At 48.5% G+C, this 21169-nt stretch overlaps 1 protein-coding gene across 1 annotated transcript in view; it reads left to right on the forward strand.

Moving 5' to 3' along the window:
* The window catches only part of WNK3 (WNK lysine deficient protein kinase 3), a 166505-nt gene that overhangs the window by 113594 nt on the left and 31742 nt on the right, over positions 1 to 21169 (forward strand). The window contains exons 11-16 of the mRNA XM_060253263.1: positions 669 to 4913; positions 7511 to 7569; positions 10066 to 10210; positions 11487 to 11603; positions 20708 to 20863; positions 20964 to 21015. Of these exons, the coding sequence (XP_060109246.1) occupies positions 669 to 4913; positions 7511 to 7569; positions 10066 to 10210; positions 11487 to 11603; positions 20708 to 20863; positions 20964 to 21015 (4774 nt within the window). The remainder of the gene's footprint in view (positions 1 to 668; positions 4914 to 7510; positions 7570 to 10065; positions 10211 to 11486; positions 11604 to 20707; positions 20864 to 20963; positions 21016 to 21169) is intronic.

Genomic DNA, 21169 nt, shown 5'->3' on the forward strand with positions numbered 1-21169 from the left:
AAGAACACTGAATTGCTCTTTGCTCCCAGAAATAATGTATAGCTATGAAAATCATTTTGTGCTAACCATGGGTTGCAGGATTTTACGGGCAACATCTGCTGAATGTTTTCCTGCTTTGTGTATGAGAAGAGGTTTTCTTTTGTATGGGTGGGACTGAAATTTCTTTTAAAAAAGCTACTGTTGGCAAAGGTAGAGAAAGAAGTACTTTTCTCCCTTTCTCACAATACAAGAACTCGTGGGCATTCCATGAAATTGCTGAGCAGTCAGGTTAGAACAGATAAAAGGAAGTCCTCCTTCACCCAAAGGGTGATTAACATGTGGAATTCACTGCCACGGGAGGTGGCAGCGGCTACAAGCATAGACAGCTTCTAGATGGGATTGCAAAAGCATATGGAGCAGAGGTCCATCAGTGGCTATTAGCCACAGCTTATCGTTGGGACTCTCTGTCTGGGGCAGTGATGCTCTCTATTCTGGGTGTTTGGGAGGGGGGCACAGTGGGAGGGCTTCTAGTACTGGCCCCACTGGTGGACCTTCTGATGGCACTTGGGGTTTTTTGGCCACTCTGTGACACAGAGTATTGGACTGGATGGGCCATTGGCCTGATCAAACATGGCTTCTCTTATGTTCTTAAAGGTAATCTGTTTTAACCTGAATATTTTCCCCCTCAGCCTCCAGATTCACAAGTATCCTATGGTATGGAGGGACAGACTGTGGATGGATCTGTCATGGGAGTCCCTCAGCAGATCTTGACTGTAACCTCCCCTCCGAATGTACCTGCTCCACAAATAGCGAACCAGCAGATGTCAGCTAACCAGCAGATGGACTCAGCCACTCAAGTCGGTGGTCAAGCGTCATCTGCTGCAGGATCGGTGGAATTGGAGCATTCGTCCGCCAGTTTTGTGCCTGTCAATCACTCTCCTGTGGTACAGGGGAAGTCCTCGGTTCAGTTAATCAACAATATTCAAAGCTTAGCCCAGGGTCTCCCAAATGCCTCGGCGGCACAGTCAGTTCCACAGGGAGTCACGTCCATGCAACAGCCTCAGCAGGTTCTCCAGCAGGCAGCACCTGTGCAGCAGCCCCAGCAAGCACCTGAACAGATGGCCTCCATGCAACAGGGGGCTCAGCAGGTGATTTCCACACAACAGCTCCCCCAGCAGGTGGCATCCACCCAACCAGTTCCACAGCAAGTGACATCCACGCAGCAGGTTCTCCAGCAGGTTCCTCAACAGCAGCTGTCCTCTGTGCAGCAGGCGCCCCAGCATGTGTCCTCCATGCAACAGCCCCTGCAAGTTCCACAGCAGGTGGTGCCCACACAGCTCCCTCAACACATTCCCCAGCAAGTGCCATCCTTACAGCAACCCCAGCAGGTGGCGTCTCTGCAGCAACCCCAACAAGTTTCTCAGCAGGTGGCATCCCCGCAGCAACCCCAACAGATTCCTCAGCAGATGGCTTCCCTGCAGCAACCCCAACACGTTCCTCAGCAGATGGCTTCCCTGCAGCAACCCCAACAGGTTCCTCAGCAGATGGCATCCCCGCAGCAACCCCAACAGGTTCCTCAACAAATGGCATCCCTGCAGCAACCCCAACAGGTTCCTCAGCAGGTGGCGTCCCTGCAGCAACCCCAGCAGATGGCATCCCCGCAGCAACCCCAACAGATTCCTCAGCAGGTGGCATCCCTGCAGCAACCCCAACAGATTCCTCAGCAGGTGGCATCCCTGCAGCAACCCCAACAGATTCCTCAGCAGATGGCATCCCTGCAGCAACCCCAACAGATTCCTCAACAGATGGCATCCCTGCAGCAACCCCAACAGGTTCCTCAGCAGATGGCGTCCCTGCAGCAATCCCAACAGGTTCCTCAGCAGGTGGCTTCCCTGCAGCAACCCCAACAGGTTCCTCAGCAGATGGCGTCCCTGCAGCAATCCCAACAGGTTCCTCAGCAGGTGGCTTCCCTGCAGCAACCCCAACAGGTTCCTCAGCAGATGGCATCCCTGCAGCAACCCCAACAGGTTCCTCAGCAGATGGCGTCCCTGCAGCAATCCCAACAGGTTCCTCAGCAGGTGGCTTCCCTGCAGCAACCCCAACAGGTTCCCCAGCAGATGGCGTCCCTGCAGCAACCCCAGCAGGCTCCCCAGCAGATGGCGTCCCTGCAGCAACCCCAGCAGGCTCCCCAGCAGATGGCGTCCCTGCAGCAACCCCAGCAGGCTCCCCAGCAGATGGCGTCCCTGCAGCAACCCCAGCAGGTGGCGTCCCTGCAGCAACCCCAGCAGGCTCCCCAGCAGATGGCGTCCCTGCAGCAACCCCAGCAGGCTCCCCAGCAGATGGCATCCCTGCAGCAACCTCAGCAGGTTCCTCAGCAGATGGCGTCCCTGCAGCAACCCCAGCAGGCTCCCCAGCAGATGGCATCCCTGCAGCAACCCCAGCAGGTTCCTCAGCAGATGGCGTCCCTGCAGCAATCCCAGCAGACAACGTCCCTGCAGCAGCCTCAGCAGATGGCTTCCCTGCAGCAGAACCAGCAGGTGACATCCCTGCAGCAACCGCAACAGATGGCGTCTTTGCAGCAACAACAGGCTCCCCAACAGATGATGTCCTTGCAGCAACCACAACAAATGGCACCTTTGCAGCAACAACAGGCTCCCCAGCAGATGATGTCCCTGCAGCAACCCCAACAGGTTCCCCAGCAGGTGGCATCCCTCCAACAACCACAACAGATGGCACCTTTGCAGCAACAACAGACTCCCCAGCAAATGACGTCCCTGCAGCAACCACAAGTTCCTCAGCAGATGATGTCCCTGCAGCAACCACAACAGATGGCGTCTTTGCAGCAACAGCAAGTTCCCCAGCAGATGATATCCTTGCAGCAGCCCCAGCAGGTGACGTCGCTGCAGCAACCCCAACAGGGGGCGTGTTTGCAGCAACCCCAGTTGGTGGCGTCTCTTCAGCAACCCCAAAACGTTCCCCAGCAGGTGGCATCTTTGCAGCAACCTCAACAGATTCCCCAGCAGATGGCATCCCTACAACAGTCCCAACAGCTGCCATCTTTGCAGCAACCCCAACATTTTCCCCAGCAGGTGGCATCTTTCCAGCAACCCCAACAGGTGACATCTTTGCAGCAACCCCAGCAGGTGACGTCTCTGCAGCAACCCCAACAGGTTGCTCAGCAGGTGACATCCCTGCAGCAACCCCAACAGGTGACATCTTTGCAGCAACCCCAGCATGTTCCCCAGCAGGTGGTGTCCCTGCAGCAACCCCAACAGGTGACATCTTCGCAGCAACCCCAACAGGTTCCCCAGCAGGTGACGTCTCTGCAGCAAAACCAGCCAGTTCCCCAGCAGGCGGCATCTTTGCAGCAACCTCAACAAATTCTCCAGCAGGTGGCATCAATTCAGCAGCTGCCTCAGGTGGCAGTCATGCAGCAGTCTTCACAAGTCGCTCAGCAGGTTAGTTCCTTGCAGCAGGACTCCCAGCAGATGGTCTCTGTTCAGCCTCCCCAGCAGGCAGCATCTGTGCATCAGATCTCCACCATGCCGCCTTCTCAGCAGACGGGACTGATGCAGCCAAGCCAGCCATATCAAGGGATGCCCGTCGATTCTTTGGCCTCTCTGGCCCAGCAAGAGCAGCAGGCTGTTCCCGTTCACCAGTCGGCAGATCAGCATCCTTGTGCAGCGCAACAGATGTTGTACCATCTTCCTCTGCAGCCACAGAAACAGGAGCAGTTTGTCCTCCATGCCAGTTCCACGGAGCAGTTGCCCCCTTCCGTTCAGCAGGATGCAGAAAGACAGCAGGCAGAGCTCTCGGGTTCAGCTTCGGAACAGGTGGCTTATCCGGTGCAGAACCAGTACCAGCTGCAAGGCCACGAGCAGCTGAGGTATCAAATGCAGCCCCCGCATCAGCTCCAGCCTTCAGAGCAGCCAAAGCACCAAGCACAGCCAAATAACCAGCTGCAGGCTCCTGAGCATGTAGCGTGTCAGATGCATGTCGCTTACACGATGCAGGGTCCAGAGCAGCCTCCCTGCCCTGAACAGTTAGTTTATGCGGTTTCGGGGGCCTATCCGGGGCAGCCCTTGGATCAGCCAACATATCCAATGCAGCCTTTCTACCCCGGGCAGGCAGCTTATGTTACTCAGCCAACACCCTATCTTTCTCAGCCTCCAGAGATCCAGCAGCCTCACTTAGCCAGCCAGGTGACAGAGCAGCTGAATTTTGCCATGCGCTCCCCCAAGCAGACAGCATACAGGATGCAGGACGGCAGCACCGGCAGCACGGAACAACAGATCTGCTTGGCACAACCCACGGAAGTCCATGTTTATCCTGCGGAGCAGCAGCAGTCGGAGCTGTCAGCGTATCTGGTCCAGCAAGATCTTGGCAGAGGAGGGAACCAACAGCTGCAGCCTCCTCCTAGGCTTGCAGAAGGGCAACAGCCAGGATTACAAATCCCCTTACCCACGTCTCAGTCGCCTTTTGTGCCACACCTCCAGCCCCAAGCTCAGTACCAGGAGTTTAGCCAGCATCCTGCCCCTCAGCTGCAGGCTTCGGGCTCAGCTCAGTCACTCCCAGCCACTGTCCCGCAATCTGCCCTGAACCTGCTGCAGACCCTGTCGCCCGTACCTGAGCAGCCAGAGCAAGCTTACACAGCGCAGCAGCCCCCTGAACTGTCAGGATTCTTGCACAGCACTCATGTCCTCCAGCAGCCTCAAGCATTTCAGTCTGTTGACAATAACGAGCCGTTCCCGCCCCAGTCCGTGCAGCCAGCGCATGTCCCTCACCAGCCCGTTTGTCAGATGCCCATGTTGTCAGCAGAGTTGATGGCCCAGCAGCAGGCATCTGCTAATAGTTCTCTGGCGGCAGCCTCGAACCTGCAAACGCTACTCAGTGCAACGACTCAGCCACAAGTTCAAGGACAAAATGTCCCACAGGTATGTCCATTACTGTAAAATCTGTTTGCAAGCATTTCCCCTCTGACTGCCCCAAAGGAAAAGGGGGAGATTCACAACAGAATGGCTGTGTAATTTTTTGATGGCGAAAGAGTACACTTTTTACCTACTTAGTAGAAGAGCTCTCCCCCCCAGCCAGGCTTTGAGGGGCCTTGGTCCTGATTTGAATTGGCTTTACGCATGCACTTGGGAATTAAATTCTTAGCATAAGGCAAGGGTGTCAGACATGCAGTTCAGGGGCCAAATCAGGCCCCTGAAGGGCTCTTATCAAGCCCCCAAGCAACTGGCTGTCATCTGCTTCCTTCTCCCTCTCTCTTGCTTCCTTCTGCATCAAAGTTTGCTTTGCCAGGCTTGCTCAATTGCACAGGAGCTACAGAGCAAAACCTCAATTTTCTCCATTGGCTGAGTCTTCTTCCTTGGGGAGGAAGGGGGGAGGAATAGCTTGCTGAGCCAGGCTCTCTCAATTGCACAGCAGAGCTACTGGCTGAGGCCCCTCCCCCCTCCCAGTTCCCTGGGAAGGAAGGAAAGAGCTTCCGCCCAGTTCCCTGAATCCCATGGGAGAAATACATAGAAAGCATCTTTAAGACCAATGAGTGCTAACTTTTTAAGCATATTTTAAGTTTTTAAAAAATATATATTTGTGTTTGTCCGTGTTCTTTATAAAATTTGTATCTCTGCTACCTAATCTTAAATAGGTACACACATGGCCTGGCCTGACATAGCTCGGCCCAACCTGACACAACAAGGTCTCATTTATGTCAGATCCGGCCCTCATAACAAATGAGTTCGACACCCCTGGCATAAGGCTTCAAGCATACATTTGATTGACAGGGCCTGTAGGCCTGTAGGAGACACGTGGAGGACACAAGACCCTTATGACATATGAACTGACCCTGGGTAAGTCTTTAGTGCAGGGGTCCCCAACACGGTGCACGTGGGGGGCATGATATCCGCCTACACCTTTCCTGGCACCTGCCAAGTGCTTTTAGAAAGTGGGCGGGGTCAGGTGGGGCTTTTGCTATTGGAAATTTCATTGGTTGTACATATTTTTTTTTAGAAAAAAATATTGCTTTGGCAGCAGCTGCCCCCGCAGCACAAAGATCTTTGCTGTGTCACTGCAGTCATGCTGCAGCAATCATTTTGTAGCTGGCTCCGCCTCCCGAGGCAGCCATTTTGTGGTTGCATCCATCATGCTGTGTCAGAATTCCACAAAGATGCCACAGGCTCAAAAAAGGCTGTGGACCCAAGCTGAAGTGATTGTTTCTTCTACAGCAGGGGTGTTGAATTCATTTGTTATGAGGGCCGAATCTGACATAAATGAGACCTTGTTGGGCCGGGCCATGTCAGGCCGGACTGCACGTGTACCTATTTAAGTTTAGGTAGCAGAGATAAAAACTTTATAAAGGACACACATAAAAAAATTAAAGATTTAAAAAAAAAATTAAAATAAAGCATGCTTAAAACATTAGCACTTGGACTTAAAGGTGCTTTCTTTGTATCTCTCCTGTGTGATCCAGGGAACTGGGCAAAGGGAACTGGTTCTTTCCTTCCGTCCCCAGGGGACCAGGAGGGGGAAGAACCTCAAGCAAGAGAGGCTTGGCTCAGTAGCTCTGCTGTGTGATTGAGAGAGCCTGGCAAAGCAAGAGAGAGGGAGAAGGAAGCAGATGACAGCCAGTTGCTCAGGGGCCTCATAGGAGCCCTCCAAGGGCCTGATTTGGCCTCTGAGCCACATGTTTGACACACTTATTAAGCCACTCAGGATTCTGCCATTATAGATTTTTTTTTACCTTTTAAAACTTTCTATGTAGTTTTTCCATGGCAGGATGCACATGTACTGAAAACAGCTATATCGTACAAAATAATTGGTAAGTGCCATAAAATCTTGGATCATAGAAGTGAAATACAAGCTTCGAGTCCCTACGTTTCGGTTTTGTTTACAATGTTGTGCTTAGCATGCAGTTACGTTTTCTTCAGAACCAATCAATCTAAAGCAGATTTAATTGCCCTTTTAGGAAGGGTGCAGAAGAAATAAAAGCCCCCCTTCTTCCCATATTGTGATCTTAATGCTTGCTAGCCAGTTCAAATGTTTCTAATCTGTTTCACAAGCGGTATTTGTGACAGAGATTTTGATAAACTGTCAAGTGTGGCTTTCAGCGGGAACTAAATGCAAGACTTTATTTGAACAATAGGAAAATTGTTAAAAATGTAACTGCTCTGTCAGGAAGAGATAGCTACCCCAGTTATCCCTTTCGTTGACACTGTTCCTTCACCAGCCTGATTTTCTTTAAAGTATCTAGGAAGCATGACTTACTTAGCCATCCTGGGTGTTTTGGAGAAACTGGATTTAGCTATATAAAAGCATATCTTCCTTCGCATGGCGGTTGCAAAACCATTCATTTGACAGATGATATGTCATAAAGTGTAGTGTAGCTTGTCCTGGAGTTTTACTTCAGTCTCTCTTAATTCGGTTTAACTTCTTCTCCTAATAGTAGCTGTATCATTTAGCTAAGATGTCCATCAGTCTGAATGGCTAATTGTATTAATTTCATTGTATTCTGTCCCCTCATCTTCCCCTTTAGGTCTCCATCTCAGCACCGGAACAACAAACAGCCGTTCAAAAACAAGATTCTGTTCAAGGGTGAGTCTGCTCCAGATTAGGGATAGGCATTTTTGCAGTTTGGTTCATGATTTGTGGCTGAACTATAAACTGAAATATGAACCTACATGAACAGATACGCCGGTTTGAGAACCAAGCCCATTGGTATAGATTTGTAAGCCATTTAAAGTTTAAACCTCTACTTTCTGCTCCTCAGGGAAGAGACCAGGAGCAGAAAGCAGGGGTTTATATGGCTCCCAGGCACTTAAATTCTTCGGTTCTGCTCCTCCCCCTCTTGAAGCAGCGGAGAGCAGGAGGGTTTAAATGGCTCCCGGCCATTTAACCCTCCGGTTTTGTTCCCTGCCACTTTGGAAGGGCGGGAGGGGACAAAACCAGAGGGTTGATTACAGGAGTGAAGCGTCTCCCTGGGGGCACTTCACCCCCTCCTGTCTGCAGGCCAGCAGAAAGGTGGGGGTCAAATGCTCTCAAGAAGATACTTCACCCCTTTCTTTTAAACTCTTCCTGCTCCCTATGAAAAGCCACAGGGGGCTAAAAACAAGGTTTAAATGGTTCCTTCCTGGCAGTGGGGAGCTCCCAGCCACTCAGCTGTTTCTCTTGAATTGTCACAAGCCGCCATGAACTCATGCGCCAGAACTCATGGAAGTTCACTGCAGTTCTTCAGTTCATGAATTTTGGTTTGCAAACCATGAATGGGTCAAAATTCATGATGAACTTTAGTTTGTCAACCGGATCGTGCCCATCTCTACTCCACAGTAATTCATTTGGGACTTTGTTTTAAAGCAACACTTTTAGGGGATGGCATTCAAAGTAGAACAAGAGGTACCTGACATAAACAATGTGTGGGCACAGTAGAGACGTGGTAGAGACTTTTGGGATGCACTGCTCTGCATTGCCAAATGAGTTGTGTGGGTATATTCTTCCCCCAACTCCCCGACCCACCAAAGTGGAAAGTAAACAGTAGTTTTCAGTGTGCTGGAAGTGGTACTGATAGAACCATTGTTGCCTGCAGTTATCCCACAGATCTTTGTGGTCTCTGTGTTTTTGCTGTACTTAAAACAAAACCCCTTCAAATTCTGTTTGAGGAGGGATGGTAATATGACAAAAGAAATGCATGTGCATTATGGGGAAAGACAGCCAATTCTCTTAATGGCTCTTATACACTCTCATTTCGTTGCTTGTGTGTGGCTGTTGCTTTTTTCTTTTCTGCATGTGCTTTGTTCCCTATAGTGGTTGATTTGGTATTACATTTCTGAATGTCTAGTATTTATGCTGGTCATACAGCACTGTAATATCAAATCAACTACTACAGGGAGAAAAACACACGTAGAAAAGAAAAAAATGCAGCAATAGGGACACATAAATGACGAAAACAAAAATGCAAAAGCGCTCTTAAAAATTAATCCCTATCCATAGCCTTATTCTGGTTGTTCCTTTGTTGTTTCATAAGAACATAAGAGAAGCCATGTTGGATCAGGCCAATGGCCCATCCAGTCCAATATTCTGTGTCACACAGAAAACCAGGTGCCATCAGGAGGTCCATCAATGGGGCCAGGACACTAGATACCCTCCCACTGTTCCTCCCTCCAAGCATCAAGAATACAGAACATTACTGCGTTAGACATAAGAACATAAGAGAAGCCATGTTGGATCAGGCCAATGGCCCATCCAGTCCAATACTCTGTGTCACACAGGGGCCAAAAATCAGGTGCCATCTGGAGGTCCATCAGTGGGGCCAGGATACCAGAAGCCCTCCCACTGTTCCCCCCACCCCAAGAATACAGGGCATCACTGCCCCAGCCACAAGAACATAAGAGAAGCCATGTTGGATCAGGCCAATGGCCCATCCAGTCCAAGACTCTGTGTCACACAGTAGCCAAAAAAAACAGGTGCCATCAGGAGGTCCATCAGTGGGGCCAGGACACTAGACACCCTCAAACTGTTGCCCCCTCCCCCAAACACCAAGAATACAGAGCATCACTGACCCAGACAGGGAGTTCCATCTATACCCTGTGGCTAATAGCCACTGATGGACCTCTACTCCATATGTTCATCCAGGACTTTTTTGGTAGAAAAAGCCCAGCAGGAACTCATTTACATATTAGGCTACACCCCCTGATGTCACCCTTGTTTTGCAGAGACTTATTTGCCTATTTGCCCCTGACACCAAGCCAGCCGGAACTTTGTTCCTGTGCGTTCCTGCTAAAAAAAGCACCCTGTGTTCATCCAATCCCCTCTTGAAGCTGGCAATGCTTGTAGTCGCTGCCACCTCCTGTGACAGTGAATCCCATGTGTTCATCACCCTTTGGGTGAAGGAGGACTTCCTTCTAACCAGACTGCTTAGCAAATATCGAATGTGTTTGGCTGCCAGCCCCAGCCGTGATTAGGCTACCTGATACAAGAGAGAGAACCCAAACCAGTCTTTCAAAATGAAAGAGCAGAAGTCTTTCCAGTTGCCCTTTAAGGAGAGTCCCATGTATTCCTTTCTAGCATGCTTATGTGCTTTTTGTATCCTTTTAGCCCAGTTCCTGATGCAGCCCCACTGAAGGACAGCGCCAACGGGAACGACCTTCCTAGCGGAAATGGCAAGGACAAGAGCAAGCAGAGGAGGGCGTCCTGTGCCCGAGCAGAGAAGGGAACCAAATTCCAGCTCACTGTGCTTCAGGTTTGTATGTTTCAAGCGCTGAGTCGAGGGCGGGTCTTGTCTGAGGTTCCAGAACGGAATGCACTGTCAGGACGTCTGTCTCCAAAAATTGATTCTGCCTGGCATGGCTTGGCTCTTACAAACATCTGTCTTGGGAGTTGTTTGCCTGGGCCTTAATGCCGCCCTGGTGTTGCAAAGCTGTTGGCATTTTACATGTGGACATTTGCACCCAACAATGAGTATATGTGTAGGGCCTTCAAGACACAGCTGACTCATGGCGACTCCAGTTAACGGACTTTAAATGCAAATGAGAAGAAGAGGCTGTTTGCCATTACCTTCCTCTGCAGAGCCTTCCTTGGTGGCCTCCCATCCAGGTAGCTGCTGAGATCTTGCAAGATTGGGCTGTGCCATGCTGCCTTCCCTCCTGCACCCAACGATACTGTATTTGATATCAGGTTGACTTTTGTATCCTGGATTTCAGACATGAATAGTGCACGTTAAGGAGCTGCAGCTTTGGCTAATTTACAGCTGATATTCAGAGAAAATAATTTAGGCAGTGTGTGTTTTTCATATTTTAATAATAATTTTATGGGAAGTTTAGGATGCTAATAAACAATTTTTCTGGGCAAGGTCTTATGGAGAAACTGTATTGAAACCTGTTCAACTAGGTCTACTTTCAACACGTGTGTGTTTGCGATTTTGTTCCCATGATTGATGTTTTACTGTGGGGTGGATTTTGAGGCTTGAAAAACGTACTACTTCAAAAATTGTTTACAATGTGGGGTAAATTATTGTTTGCACATATTACTGTTATATATTAACAATCCTAGCATTATTTGTTTGTATGGCGTGGGACAAATCTGTGTGGTTTAAATTTGTTTTTCTGACTTCTCTTGGATTGTTGCCAGCTGCTCTTTCAATAACATGAAGCATGAATGGGACCTAGAATCCAGTCCAAAGGTTATTAAAATGAATCATAGCTATTTGGAACTAGGTGGTCGTTGAAAGGAAAGGTTTGTATCCCATGGAACACCGGCCCTTTTATCTGATGACAGATGCCACAGAAACTCATCATCTTTGGCCACTGTCATGAGTTAGCACAGTATAAAGAGTGTGTGTCTCAATAGTGCTGAACCTTTTAAAGTAAAGAGAGCTGATTGCCGGTGCTTTGCCCCTCTCATTTCTTTCATTTTTGAAAGGATTGCTGAAAAAGGAGTAATCCTTGCCTGCTTGGGAAGAAGAAACAACGCTGTACCTCCTTCTGATGGCACGGTGACAGTGTTCTCTCTTTAATCAGGTGTCAACATCAGGGGACAACACCGTGGAATGCCAGCTAGAGACTCACAACAACAAGATGGTGACGTTTAAATTTGATGTTGACGGAGATGCTCCAGAAGACATTGCTGATTACATGGCAAGTGTCACGGGCCCCATTTCCCCTCTTGTGCTGTGTTACCAGTGACGTTCCAGCTGGTCACTTGACTTAGAGGGATGCTTTGGTTTCTATCTCAGTTGTTTGGGTTGCTCAAGACGAAGTGCATGGCTTTTTTGTTTCCGTTTGTAGCATTTCTCTATAGCTGTGGATGTGAGGATTGGTGCAGGCTTCTCATAAAGGTGGAATAAATGCTATAAAAATGAATTTACTAATCTTGCACTCGATGTAGAGTATTTAAAGTGCTAATCTTGACTGGTTTAGAGGAGATAGCAAAGATGAAAGCCTGTTACAGGAGAATCTACAAGAAAACAAAGCTAGAGATTTGAGATTAAATTCATCCTCCTAGGTTTAGTCATAGTCATTTGAAACTGTGTGTAAGAACCCCAGAGTATTTTTTCAAAAAATCTTATTTACTATTTAAACTTAAAGCTATTATTTCTTCTTGAGAGCCAGTTTGATGTAGTGGTTAAGTGCACGGACTCTTATTTGGGAGAACCAGGTTTGATTCCCCACTCCTCCACTTGCAGCTGCTGGAATGGCCTTGGGTTAGCCATAGCTTTTACAAGAGTTGTTCTTGAAAGGACAGCTGCCGCAAGAGCTCTCTTAGCCCCACCTACCTCACAGGGTGTCTGTTGTGGGGCGGCGGGGAGGTAAAGGAGATTGTGACTGCTCTGAGACTGAGATTCAGAGTATAGGACGGGTTATAAATCCAATATCATCTTCTCTCCCCTATGTTCCTGCCCTAGAATTAACATCATAGAGCAGGGCCCTTCTGTCTGTCCCACCAGTTAAAGAGAACGTGTTTGGTGGGTACACAAGAGAGGGCCTTTTTGGTGGCAGCTCCACAATTATGGAGGTCTACCCTGCCGCCCTCACTCCATAAGGAAGAAAAGATACTAATGGCTACATCAGGGGTGTGTAGCCTAATATGCAAAGGAGCTCCTGCTACAAATAAATAAATAAATCTCAGGCTTTCAATATAATTTGTCATGTCTGTCAATTCATCTTGTACAAAAGGATATCATCTTCTTCGTGGTCCCTGTGCAGTCTACGCACTTGGGGTTCGTGCCCTTTGCTCGAAGCCGACCTCGGAGAACTCCCAATAGCAGCGAAGCGTGTTTTTGGCGGGCTCCTCTCCCGCCCTGGGGAGCAGGCATACAGTGCACATGCCTAGAACGGGGGAGGAGCTCTGCCTCCTGCTCAGTTTCTTTTTTACCGCTGCTCTTATCGGACCACGTTGATCTTAGCTCCTTCATAGTTTTCCTCAGCGTGTTCTTCTTTGTTCATGTCTTCATCCTTCTTCAACTATCATTCTTCTACAATTCCTAAGGGGGGGAAAAAAGGCTCCTTCGTGAGTGTAAAATTTCTTTCTTTCGCTCCTTCCCCTCCTCACCCTGGAGGATAAAAAGGGGTCCACCACCTTTTTAAAAAGGTGCCTAAAGTGTCAGGCGAAGCTCCCATCCACGGACGGACATTCCCATTGCTTTTGTGCCCTGGAGAGGGACACAAAGTCGAGACTTGTGTTCATTGTACGGGGTTTGGCAAGGAGACGCAAAAAAACTGAGCCGCGCATCTTCAAAGTCACCTACTTAAGCGATCACTGATGCCCCAATCCTCGGCTTCGAAAACCCCACCACCTCCCTCCCAAAAGAAGCAGGGAGATTCGGCCTCATCGGCTGCTTTTCATAAAAAGAAGCATAAGACCGATAAAAAGGACAGACATCACTCCACGACATCGAAGGCTCCAACTACAGTTCCTAAGATGGCTGCCTCATCGCAGCAAGCATCGACTTCCACAACGACACAGACCATTATGATGTCGCCTTCTATGATTTTGACTTTGACTACTACGACATCGATGTCAACTTCTACAGCCTCTGTTTTTACGATCCAAGGAAGCTTGTCTACTGCTACGACGTTACCAACAGCCCCGCCAGGGCTCTCGACGTTGACGACTCCTATAGATCCCTCTACTGTTATCGTCATCCCAGATAATGAAAACGTTGACATCGAAGCCTTACAATCGGCTGCAGCAACAATAAATAAAGCCCTTGATGCAGGTGGATCTGGTCTCTAATACCGATCTGATAACCAACTCTCTGCATCAGAAAGAACAGCCTGGTTCCGTGAGGTGCCGAACCTGTCTCTCTTGGGCCATTCTCGGTGCACTCTTCTGAGACCTGCCCAGTTTACCACCCAAGGAGCCATGCTTGAAAGATCTTACTCGCACTCTAGGCACACTCGCTCCCGCTTCTGGAAGTCGATCCAGCTCCAGACATCATCGTTCAACTTCCAGGACATCTCGTCGAAGCCGATGTCATTCACATTCCACTTCACAGCACAGGCGCTCGACTTTTGGGGGGGCTCACGGAAGCTGTCACTGTTCGCGATCCACTTCGAGGCTCCACTCAACTTCTCGACATCGTCGATTGACTTCGAGAGCGTCCTATGGACATGGGAACCGTCGTCAATCTCGCTTGACATCTAGATACAGGTCTACTAATCATTGGTGATATTCACCAACTCCGACACCTTCGAGAACACCTTCTCCTGAACACCTAACCCTATACACAATGGTACCACCGTAATTATCCAAATGGTAAACCAACTCTCTCCACCATTCCCTCCATGGGCTCTAAACCGGCCGAGGTTACTACTGCACATGATGTTCCTTAGCCACCAAAACTCACCCCTTATGCAGCATCAAAAGCTTCAGCAGCTGCTGGAGCACCCTCTCGATTGCCTGTGCCTGTTCTAGATCCTGTATACATGCCGGATGATCTCAATTGCCTGCGGCTGTTCTAGATCCTATATACATGCCGGATGATCTCCTGCAGTGGGATCCTGTTCCCCGGCTCCGATAGACACAGAGGACCCATGTTCCGACACTTCATCGTCAGCCTCTTCTTCCTCTGAGACTGCGGACCCGCTGCTTCCCGGACAGCCAAATGATATTACTCCTCCATCCCTTATCACCATCTGATGGGGCGAAACCGTATCTGGAGATGATCATGAGGATGGCTGAAGCTCTGCATATCCCTGTTAACACGGATAAACCTGAGGTTACAGATTTGGTATACAAACTTGTCCAGGACCAATTGCTACCAGCAACTGTGCTTCATATGTTGGCCATACACCTTGCAACTCTGAAGGAGGCTTGGGAAACTCCTGCCTCTATCCCACCAAATCCCAAACGTCTAGACGCCCTTTACAGAGTTCAGTCCTCCGAAGCAAAGTTTTTATTCTCTCATTCTGCACCAAACTCGATGATTATCCACTCTGTCTCCAAGTCAAAACCGACTAGGCACCCGGCACCTCCCGAGAGAGAGGGTCGTAAACAAGATGCATTGGGTAGGAAGCTATACTCCACTACCACCACCTTAAGTAAGTTACACACTTACCTGGCGTATTTTTCTGCTTATAATTTCAATCTAGCCAACTATCTCACACCTTTGCTGACCTTCCTGATTCTGCACTTCCTCAAGCATCAGCTGTTATTCAAGAGCTATCTGCAGTCTCTCGACAGCAAATAAATTCACTGAAACATGCAGCATCATGCTCATCTAGAGTGCTAACCACCTCCATAGCTATTCGCCGCCATGCTTGGCTCCTCTCGACCACCCTCCAACCTAATCTCAAGACAAAGTTTGAAGGTCTTCCCTTTGACGGAGAGGGCCTGTTTCACACAACCACTGGTGAGGTCCTCTCAGCAGGAAGAAAGCAAAATGTCTAGGGGTTATGACCCCTTCTTCCTCATCTAAACCTTACAGGCCCAGGTAATGGTCCTCTCAAAAGAGATATTACCCTCCTAAGTCTTCTGACAATTGGAGACGGAAGCAATTCTCTACTGCATCTAGACCTGCCTATTCCAACAAACAGAAATCGAACCTGTCAAAACGTCCATCGCCAAGCAGTCAGTTTGACGGCCTCATTCATCTGGAACTCCACTAAATTCCAACACATCTCAACTAGGAACCAGACTTTCTCCCTTTCAACATCTTTGGGAGTCCCTTACAACAGATGTCTGGGTCCTCACAATCATCAGAGTGAGATATGCCATTGAATTTTCAGAGTTGCCCGTATCCTCTCATTTCGTACCAACTCCTTTCTCCCCGGTCCTCCACGACGAAGTGTGCTCCTTATTGTCCAAAAGGGCAATAGAACCTGTGCCTTCCTCCAAGCTCAAAACGGGCTTCTATATATGCTACTTCATCGTCCCCAAGAAAGATGGGGGGAAACGCCCCATCATGGACCTGAGGGATCTCAACCGCTTCATACACCCCCAAAAGTTCCGGATGATCACCCTACAAATGATCTTACAATTGTTGCCGAAGGACGCCTGGCTAGCATCCTTGGACCTGCAAGACACCTATTTTCACGTCACCATCTATCCACACCACTGTTGCTATCTACGGTTTACGATAGGCCAGACTCACTACCAGTACAAGGCTTTGCCCTTCGGCCTCGCTACTGCCCCTCATGTCTTCACAAAATATATGGCCGTGATGGCAGCAGCACTACGTCAGCAAGGAATACAAGTTTTTCTGTATATTGATGACTGGCTGATGGTGTCATTATCAGCCAACCAGCTGCAGAAGGATATAACATCGACCCTGGAGTACCTCCAGAGCCTAGGCCTCTCTATGAACTTTGTGAAATCGCATTTACAACCCACACAAAGTCTTCCTTTCATTGAAGCAGTCATTGACACGACAGTTTTCAAAGCCTTTCTGCCCTTGGACAGAGCTCAAACGCTAAAGATTCTAATTCGAAAATTTCTTCTAACTCCGACTCAGTCAGCGGAGTCTATTCAATGCTTACTAGGCCTCATGGCTGCCACAACTGCAATGATTCCATTTGCCTGTCTGAGGATGCGACCACTCCAGTTGTGGTTTCTTCACCATTTCAAACCAATGACTCATCCTCAAAACCTGCCATTGACTGTTCCAGAGGATATCCTACACTCCCTGAAAAGGTGGTTACTGGACAGCAATTTATTAATGGGCAAGGACTTTCAACTTCCTCCGCCCACCAGAATGCTAGCCACAGATGCTTCACTCAGTGGCTGGGGAGCCCACCGCGGGGAATTCACAGCTCAAGCAACTTGGTCCACTACGGACAGTTTAAGACACATCAATGCGTTAGAACTCATGGCTGTGCAGCATGCTCTGAAATCGTTCCTCTTGCGACTAAGACATCACCACATCCAGGTGGCCTCGGACAATGTCACCACTGTGTATTATGTCAACAAACGGGGGCACGCGCTCACCGTCCCTCTACAAACAAGCTCTACTCCTTTGAAATTGGTGCATTTGCAACAACATCTTTCTCTCTGCAGTGCACTTGCCGGGAGTACTGAACACTCACGCAGATGTGCTCAGCAAATCACAACCCAGCGACCTGGAATGGACGCTTAACGATCACTACCTTCGCCCTATCTTCGAAGCTTGGGGCCCTCCACAAGTGGATGCATTTGCGTCCCACGCTAATGTGAAATCTTCAGCAGGGGCCCTCCGAAGAATCATTCGTTAGGGGATGCTTTTCTCCATCGATGGTTGGGGAAGCTCTTCTACATGTTCCCACCAATACTATACCGCCAGGACTATACAAAAAATACGGACGGACCACACGGATTGCATATTGATAACCCTGTGGTGGCCCCGTCAAGCCTGGTTTTCGCCTCTGCTGCTGCTCTCTCGAGGGAATCATCGTTGTTTGCCTCTAGCTCCCGGCATTCTAACTCAACACAACTGGAACGTTTACCATCATGACCGGAAGTTCTTCCAGTTGACCACCTGGAGGATCAAACCTTAGCCTTTCCTCCTGAAGTAAGAGATACTCCAAAATGACAGAAAGCCGTCGACACGCAAGTCTTACCAACTAAAGTGGAAGTATTTCGCACTTTATGCGGAAAAGCGTGCGGTGGACCCGTTTACAGGGGCCTTGCAGTTGCTTTTCTCTTACTTGCTTTCCCTCTCCAGCACTGGCCTTAGCTTCTCTTCTCTAAAAGTCCATCTATCTGCCATTTTGGCTTTCCACGCCCTGGTGAACAATTTTTCAGTATTCTCGCATGCACTCTCGAAAGCATTCCTTAAAGGATATTCACATCTTAAACCTTCCATCAAACCCTTTATATCTCCATGGAGTCTCTCCCTTGTTCTCACACAGCTCATGGGAAAACTCTTTGAGCGTTTAGCCATGGCTTCCCTACAGCTTCTTTCTTGAAGACGGCATTCCTAGTAGGCATAACGTCAGCTAAGAGAGCAAGTGACTTATCAGCGTTCAGATCTGATCCACCATATACTGTTTTCCACAAAGATAAGGTGGTACTAGCGTTCAGATCCAACCTTTCTACCCAAGGTTTTGTCGCCCTTTCATCTCTCACAATCCACCTATTGCCAACTTTCTGCCCCAATCCTACGGACAACATCCAGAAAGCTGTACACACAGTAGATGTGCGTAGAGCACTTGCCTTCTACCTACATAGGACAGCTGCCTTCAGAAAAGACCAAAGACTCTTTGTGGCCTATGGTGCTCCTCAACGAGGTGTCAAGGTCTCACCTCAATGCCTTTCTAAGTGGGTGTCCTCTACTATAAGGCTGTGCTATGAGATTACAAAAGAACCCTTATCTGAGGTAATCCGCTGTCATTCCACGAGAGTGGTTTCAACTTCCTCTGCCTTTTTCATGGGGTTCCTCTGGAAGACATCTGTGCGGCAGCCACTTGGTCTTCCCCTACCACATTCGTGACGCACTACTCCCTCAATGTCGCTCTAGGCGAGATGCGTCCTTCGGGAGATCCATCTTATCTATTTTCCAGTGACTGCATCAGCACTGGAACTCAGGTGAGCCTGCAAAAAAGCATGTTTACATGTTACTAACCTCTGCCTGATTCTAGATTGCTCAGATCTTGTATCAGCACCCACCATCCAGGTATGGTAGCTTGCTATTCACCCAAGTGTGTGGACTGCACAGGGACCACAAAGAAGATAAACAGGTCGCTTACCTGTAACTTATGATCTTCGAGTGGTCACCTGTGCAGTCGCACACGACCCGCCCAGCCTTCCCCACTGCTGGCACTCCCTTCTCCTTACCTGTGGTTGGATTTGCTAGCAGCGGCTGGAAGAAACTGAGCAGGAGGCAGAGCTCCTCCCCCATTCTAAGCATGCGCATTGTATGCCTGCTCCCCAGGGCGGGAGAGGAGCCTGCCAAAAACACGCTTCACTGCTATTGAAGTTCTCCGAGGTCGGCTTCGAGCAAAGGACAACGAACCCCAAGTGTGTAGACTGCACAGGTGACCCACTCGAAGATCAAAAGTTACAGGTAAGCAACCTGTTTTTAGCCCTAACTATCAGAAGCTCATGAAACAAAAAAAAGAGATATTTTCAAGGCAGTCTGGATAAATGATTCCAGAAGAAGGCTTTCAGAATTGTACCCATTTCTTCTTTAACTATAAGATTAGCAGCCTTATTGTTTAACTTCCTAATACCAATAACATTGCATGTTATATTGGTATCTACTGAGGATGCATAGTGGAGCTGTTGTGTCTCATAGGTGCAGATGCAGCAGTGTAGGAGGAGCACCTCTTATGCATGCACTCTTGTACTGTTTTGGCAAGAAATTTTTTACCAAAGCATGTGAATGGTCTGGGAGCATCTGATGTGGCAGCATTGCTGAAACTAATCAGGTATGGATCCAATCACTCTCTTGACTGGAGACCCCTGAGAATTCCATGTCAGAGTGGATTGGAACACACTTGCAGGGCTTTTTTTTGTAGCAGAAACTCCTTTGCATATTAGGCCACACACTCCTGATGTAGCCAATCCTCCAAGAGCATACAGGGCTCTTCGTACAGGGCCTATTGTAAGCTCCAGGAGGATTGCTGCATCAGGGGGTGTGGCCTAATATGCAAAGGAGCTCTCCTAGAATTCCACCCCTGCATATTAGGCCACACACCCCTGATGTAGCCAATCTTCCAAGAGCTTACAGGGATCTTCTTACAGGGCCTATTGTAAGCTCTTGGAGGATTGGCTACATCAGGAGTGTGTGGCCTAATATGCAAAGGAGTACCTGCTACAAAAAAAAGCCCTGGCAGTAATTTTAAATTAAATGAACAAAGTAGTAATATGATTTGAGCTCCGTATGTTTCAAATTTTTATTATTTATAAATAAAATTTTATTTATTTATTTGATTTATATCCCGCCCTTCCCACCGAGGCGGGCGGGCTCAGGGCAGCTTTGGCTCTATAAGAATTTTCTTGATGTTAATGGAGTTACTGTTTTGGAAAGCAAAGACTCTTTCAGAGGTATAAAATGGAATTTAAGTAGGGTTGCCAACCTCCAGGTGGCAGGCGGTGGTCTCCCGGGATTACATCTGGTCTCCAGGCAACGATCACTTCCCCTGGAGAAAATGGCCACTTTGGAAGGTGGAGTCTATGGCATTACACCCCACTGAAGTTCCTTCCCTCCCCAAACCCCGCTGCTCACAGTTTCCGCCCTCAAAATCTCCAGGTATTTTCCATCCCAGTGCTGGCAACCTTAGGTACAAGTATTGTGTATTACTGCATGTGAGAAGATGATATTTGACATGGGGGAGAGGGAGTTAACATTGCTTGAGAAAACACATTTCCCTTTCTAGAACACTTTTCATGGTGAGTCCTGTTTTTTCATTGCATTTTATGATGCCTGTAATTCTTCAAGCTATGAGAGCATTGAAGAGTATATTTAATTGATTTGTGTGAGTTTAGTGAATTACACTGCATTATGCAAACATAACCGTTGTTTTCCTTTGTAAAGAATCTGATAAACTATATTTGAGGCAGGTGGGATAGCACTTCAGTAGCAATAGGGGATTGGATAAAAATATGGAGCAGAGGTCCATCAGTGACTATTAGCCACTGTGTGTGTGTGTGTGTTTTGGCCACTGTGTGGTACAGTGTTGGACTGGATGGGCCACTGGCATGATCCAACATGGCTTCTTTTATGTTCTTAATAGGGAAGCTTCCATCTATGCCTTCTGCTGGGGCGACTGAGTCGTTATCTCATACCTGTTTGGATTCTCTCCCCACCCCTCCTCCAAATTAGGTCGAAGATAACTTTGTACTGGAAAGCGAGAAAGAGAAATTTGTGGAGGAACTGAAGGCCATCGTGTGCCAGGCCCAGGACATCATTCGTAGCCTTCCTGCCGAAGAGAGAACTTCTGGCGCGGATGCCACTTCTTCAGATCCGGCTTGTGCCCAGGTAAGTTCCATTCGTTTAGCCACACCGGCTGTTCTGGGAAAAGTGTGTGCTTGTGTTGGGAAACTCCCGTTTTATATTTATCTGTTCGTTTTTAATTCAGACAGGATCTTCTGAACAAGTTCAGATAAACCCAGCATCTACTCAAACGGGCAGTAAGTAACTATTTAAAACATCTAACCCTTGAAGGACGCAAAGCAACCCTCCCTTCCCCGCCTTAAAGGTGAAAGTGATAGAACTGTGTGTTGAACATCTCGGCAAGGGCGCAGACACTCCCTTCTCATCAGCTGTGCCAGCTTTTGTGGTTGA

Source organism: Heteronotia binoei, chromosome 13 (assembly GCF_032191835.1).
Source record: "Heteronotia binoei isolate CCM8104 ecotype False Entrance Well chromosome 13, APGP_CSIRO_Hbin_v1, whole genome shotgun sequence".
Lineage (NCBI taxonomy): Eukaryota > Metazoa > Chordata > Lepidosauria > Squamata > Gekkonidae > Heteronotia > Heteronotia binoei.